The sequence below is a fragment of the Gracilinanus agilis genome, unplaced genomic scaffold (assembly GCF_016433145.1).
Source record: "Gracilinanus agilis isolate LMUSP501 unplaced genomic scaffold, AgileGrace unplaced_scaffold20558, whole genome shotgun sequence".
NCBI classification, from domain to species: Eukaryota; Metazoa; Chordata; class Mammalia; order Didelphimorphia; family Didelphidae; genus Gracilinanus; species Gracilinanus agilis.
The window spans coordinates 1-4,909 of record NW_025351980.1 but is presented as its reverse complement, the minus strand read 5'-3'; the positions used below and the strand labels follow the sequence as shown (position 1 = coordinate 4,909).

At 62.6% G+C, this 4,909-nt stretch overlaps 1 protein-coding gene across 1 annotated transcript; it reads left to right on the top strand.

The window, feature by feature from the left end:
• Positions 1–946: 946 nt before the first annotated feature.
• LOC123254371 (IQ motif and SEC7 domain-containing protein 2-like) lies at positions 947–4,897 on the top strand (the record flags this gene model as incomplete). Its single annotated transcript, XM_044683407.1, has 4 exons — positions 947–2,679; positions 3,466–3,639; positions 4,058–4,107; positions 4,759–4,897. Coding segments are annotated over exons 1-4 (385 nt in total), but the record flags the coding sequence as incomplete, so codon positions are not given.
• Positions 4,898–4,909: the final 12 nt, after the last annotated feature.

The window sequence follows — 4,909 nt, the reverse complement described above, 5'->3', positions numbered from 1 at the left end:
GGAGAGCCGCCGTGCTCACACCTAGGAAAGTGGGCACGGAACCAGTGTGAATGCCCTTCGAGTAGGCTCCTGAGGCAGGGAATGCCACAAGTGGGAGGGCAGGTTACAGATCTGACCCTGGAGGCTCCTCGAGAAAACCGCTTGGGTGATCGTCCAGCTGTGAGGAGGTGGGGGGGCGAGAGAGAGAGAGAGAGAGAGGAATCCCCCACTGACTCCTGGGGGGACGGCGGTGCCCTCGACAGTTCCAGGAAAGGCCGGAGGTGGGGAGGGTCCCAGGGGTGGGAAATGGGCACGAATTTGGGGTCAGGGTCAGGGTTTGTTCTGGACGTGCCGAGCTCAGAGTCCAGGCCTCTGGGCGGAGGAGGTGGGGGAGGCGCTGGCTAAACCAATGCTCCATCTCCCAGGAGTCGACAACGGAGAAGACATCCCCCGGGACTTGCTGGTGGGCATTTACCAGCGCATCCAGGGCCGTGAGCTGAGGACCAACGACGACCACGTATCCCAGGTGCAGGCCGTGGAGCGCATGATCGTGGGCAAGAAACCGGTGAGAAACACGCCTGGCCCAAAGGGAACCCCCGATTGACCTTCGCTCCTCCCCGAAGTCCTATTTAATGAGCTGGCCCAGGGAGTCTTGGGAACAGTCACGGTTCATCCCTTCCCCGATTTCCAACCTGTCCAGGTCCTCTCCCTGCCCCACCGGCGCCTAGTCTGTTGCTGCCAACTCTACGAGGTGCCTGACCCCAATCGGCCTCAGAGGCTTGGCCTTCACCAGCGGGAAGTGTTTCTCTTCAACGACCTGCTTGTGGTACGGTCCCTTTGGGGGAGCCGGGGCTTCGAAGGGCGATGGGACCGGGGGCGCGGGGGCGTGGGCTAAGCGGCTGGCCTCTGGTTCCCAAGCCTCCTCCTAGGGTCCAAGTTGCCTTAAGCTTCCCGTTCGTCGACCCAGAGGCCCACCTCGAGGCGCTTAGTGAGAGCGGCCACTTGGGCCCCTTTTCTTATTTGAGAGGAAAACAAGACAAACGCCGTCTTTGGGGGGTTTATTCACGACATAGCGGACGCAGAGCCCCTTCGCCTTTTCTGTCACGACACCGCCCGCCCCCCCCCCCCCCCCGAGTAATCCGTTTAGCAAGAAAGACCAAATCCTCGCACCTAAGGCCGAGAACGCCTCGGTGCGACGGACGGGGGCCGGCTGGCCTTGGAGTCGAGAAGACGTCCCGAGTTCAGTTCTCTCCTCCGTCACATAGTAGCTGTGTGACCTTCACGTTCCAGGCCACGCTGGAAAGTTCTAAGTCCGGTAGGGCGAGGCAGGTAAGGTCAATGAGCAGTTAACAGTGGAGTCGTGGGCCTGAGCAGCCCGGCGGCTCCTCCCACTCTAGTTCGGTCACAGCTCGGGGCCGATCAAAGCAGTTACTGGCAAACCCCGGGCACCTGGCCAGACAGTCCCCCGAACGAGAGAGAGAGGGCGCGCGCGCCCCGAGACGCAGGGTCAGGGGAGCGGGACTCCCGTACCTGGTCAATGCAGGTGGCCCAAGTGGAACGGCCTTGCTCTACCCCCACTCCAAGCTGGCTGCTTGCCATCACCTACCCTACCTGAAGCCCCCTCGAGGGGCTCCTCCGGAATCACCTTTGCCAAACGGGAGGGCCACGGGAAGGCAGGCTCGGAGCTCCCTCGGTGGGCACCTCTTGGACCTGGAGTGACCCGAGCTCGCTCACTCCCTACCACATGTAGCTCTCCACTCATTCTACCCCACAGGTCACCAAGATTTTCCAGAAGAAAAAGATCCTGGTGACCTACAGCTTCCGCCAGTCCTTTCCCCTGGTCGAGATGCACCTACAGCTCTTCCAGAATTCATGTGAGTGCCCTGCGACCCCACGGCCCACGGCCAGGGGCCTTCCTGGTGGCAGGGGGGTGAGGAGGACGTGACCTGCCACCGGGCGCTCAAGGGCTCATGAGCTGGGAAGGGAAGGCCTTGGGCAAAGGAGGAAGTTGGGGTGCCCAGGGGGGAACTGTCTAGAGCAGCGATGGGCCAAAGGAAAGGCGACGCTCCTCTGGCAGTCTGTTTCTAAGGCAACGCTTTCGAGGTTTCATCGTATCGGCGTCAGAGTAGGAATAACGCCGCCCTGCCGGATAGAACATTTGAGGGGGGCCACAGTTTGCCCACCACCGGTCTAGGCTTAAGGCCAGGCACTGGATGCGCTGGAGACCGCTCCTCCGGCCTCCCTGCCCACCGGGGTTCGGGAGCCTGTCTGGAGGACACGGCCCGAGCAGCACGCGTATACCTCTGTCCTAAGCCGTGGCCTCTGTGAGGGGAGAGCCCGAATACCCTAAAACCCCACGCAGACTCGCCACCCGAGTCGGACGGCCCCGGCCTTGTTGCGGGGCGAGGGGAGCTAGCGGAGGGCCGGTTCTCGCCGGGGCTTCTTCCCTGGGTCGCGAGCATTCAGAGAGGAGTGTGGAGGCTGGCTGGCTGGGCCCTGACGTTGCCCGCGTCCCTCCTTGTCCCTGGCACCTGACAGATTACCAATTTGGCATCAAACTGCTGTCTGCCGTGCCGGGTGGGGAGCGAAAGGTTCTCATCATCTTCAACGCACCCAGCCTCCAAGACCGGCTGCGGTTCACATCGGACCTCCGGGAATCGATAGCCGAAGTGCAAGAGATGGAGAAGTACCGCGTGGAGTGTGAGTGGCTCCTCCGAGTCTGACCCACGGCCCTTGGGGGAGTTTCCTCTCCCGGGCCTTCAGGGTGTTGGGGAAAGGGCAGAGGTTTTGAGGAGGCAGGTTCCCAAGGAGAGCTCGGGCAGCTTTCCTGGGGCGAGGGTCGCAGTCTCTGGGTTCCTCGGGGCAGGTTTCAGCTCCCCTTTCTGTGGCACACCGGCTCTAAGCTGCAGCCCCGAAAGGTCAGGGCTCCGAGCCGCACGGTTACGATTTTACAGAGCGGGAAACCCCGGGGCAGAGGGGGAGGCGGCCTGTGTGCCGTGGCCGAGCCAGGTCTGGAACCTCGAAGCGGGGGGGGGCAAAGAGCTCCAGAGCGTGAGCAAGTCAAAGACGACCTCTGCAAAGCTGAGAAGGCTTCGGCTTTCGGGATCGAGCCGCCTAAGGCATCATTCTAAGAAGTCAAGAGAAAGCCTAGAACCCTACTGGGCCTAGGTCCCCAAGCCCGAGGAGCTAAGAGCTTAGAATGCTGGGGGCCTACGCGTGGAAGAGATTCAGAACCGGGTCTCCCTCGGCCGCTTGGAGCGGCCAGCACCCATCTTGGGGGAACCAGCCTGGAGGGCCTACCTCAGGGAGGGAGAACTTGAGCATTCAGGGGTGAATGAGGGTGTCCCGAGGAGGGCAGCCCTCAGGAGCCAGGTGGTGCCAAAGGGGACCCGAGGAGTGGCCCAGCCAAGGCGCACTAGAGGAGGGAGGTCAAGTCAAGTGACCCTAATGAAGGGGCCTGCTCTTCCCCCCCCCCCATACATACAGCGGAGCTCGAGAAGCAGAAGGGGGTGATGCGCCCCAACACCTCCCAGCCCTCTGGATCCAAGGACGCAGTCAACGGCACGCTGCCTCGGGCCAGCCTGGAGGACACGTACGGCCTTGGCGATGGTCTGAAGCGGAGCGCCCTCAGCAGCTCCCTCCGCGACCTCTCGGATGCAGGTCAGGACTGCCCCCCTGGGATGTGGTGTCAGCAGGGAAGGGGGCAGCTGGTGAACAGGGAGGGAAAGCCCCCTCCTTCCTGGGCCAGGGGCCCGCCCCGTAGAGGCTCCCACAGAAATGAGCTTAGGAGCCAGAAGAGCACAGGTAGTGAGGGAGGCCCCTCGGCCTCAGGGCGTAGGAGAACCAGGAGGGGCCAAGCTCTCTCTCCCACCCTCCCTGCTCTCCCTCTGTTTCTCTCCTCTCTTTCTCCTCCTCTGCTGTCTCCATCTGCCTCCTAGAGGGAGGGCGAGAAGAAGGGAGGGGCCCCCGGCAGGGAGGGGGGGCTCGTCTTCTTCCTGGGAGCAGGTCCTCCAGGGTGGTGGCCCTGGGTTTGAGTTGTGCGAAGCCCTACCCTGACCCTCGTTGCTTGCGGGCACAGGGAAGCGGGGGCGACGTAACAGCGTGGGATCACTGGACAGCACCATCGAAGTAAGTGGGGTGGCCTGAGCGACCCCCCCCACCCCGTCTGCATGGGGCCGAGTGCCTGCCCGCCCGTGCCTGTCCGACCCCGTCGTCCCCTTCTGGGGAGGACCCACGGAGAGAGACGAGCCCCTCTGTCTCTGCTCCTCTTGTCTGTCCTTCTTTCCCATTCTCTCTTTCCGCTCCAGTCTTCCAGGGCAGTGATTCTGGTGATGTCCAAGTGGCAGGGTTGGGGGAGTTCTTCCTGGAGGAGGAGGAATACCATAAGGAAAAGGGGGAGGTGGTGGCTGCAGGTCAGGTGCAGCATCAGAGAAACATGGCCAAGAAAATTAGGGACCAAGGAAGGAAGGAAGGGACGAGGCCTCAGTTTCCTCATGTCTCTCCCCACCGCCACCCCCACCCCCTACCCCCCTTGGAATTCAAGCTCTCTGAGGGAGTGATCACATGCGCTTGGGGGGGGGGGGGAGAGAGAGAGAGAGAGAGAGAGAGAGCGCCAGTGATTGACAAGTCCATAGAAGGAGGGCCAAATTGAGAATGAGGGAGTTCATGTGGGGATGTGAGTTTGGGGAGGCCCAGGGGCTGCTGCCTCCAGCTGGGCCTGATCCCCTCTCCCTCTTCCCTCCCCCTCTCCCCACTTCCTGGTGTCCCCCATCCTGCCAGGGATCTATTATTAGCAGCCCCCGCCCTCACCAGCGGATGCCTCCACCCCTGCCTCCAGCGCCACCACCACCCGAGGAGTATAAGACCCAGCAGCGCCCAGCATCCAACTCGTCCTCCTTCCTGGGCTCCCTGTTCGGCAGTAGAAGGGGCA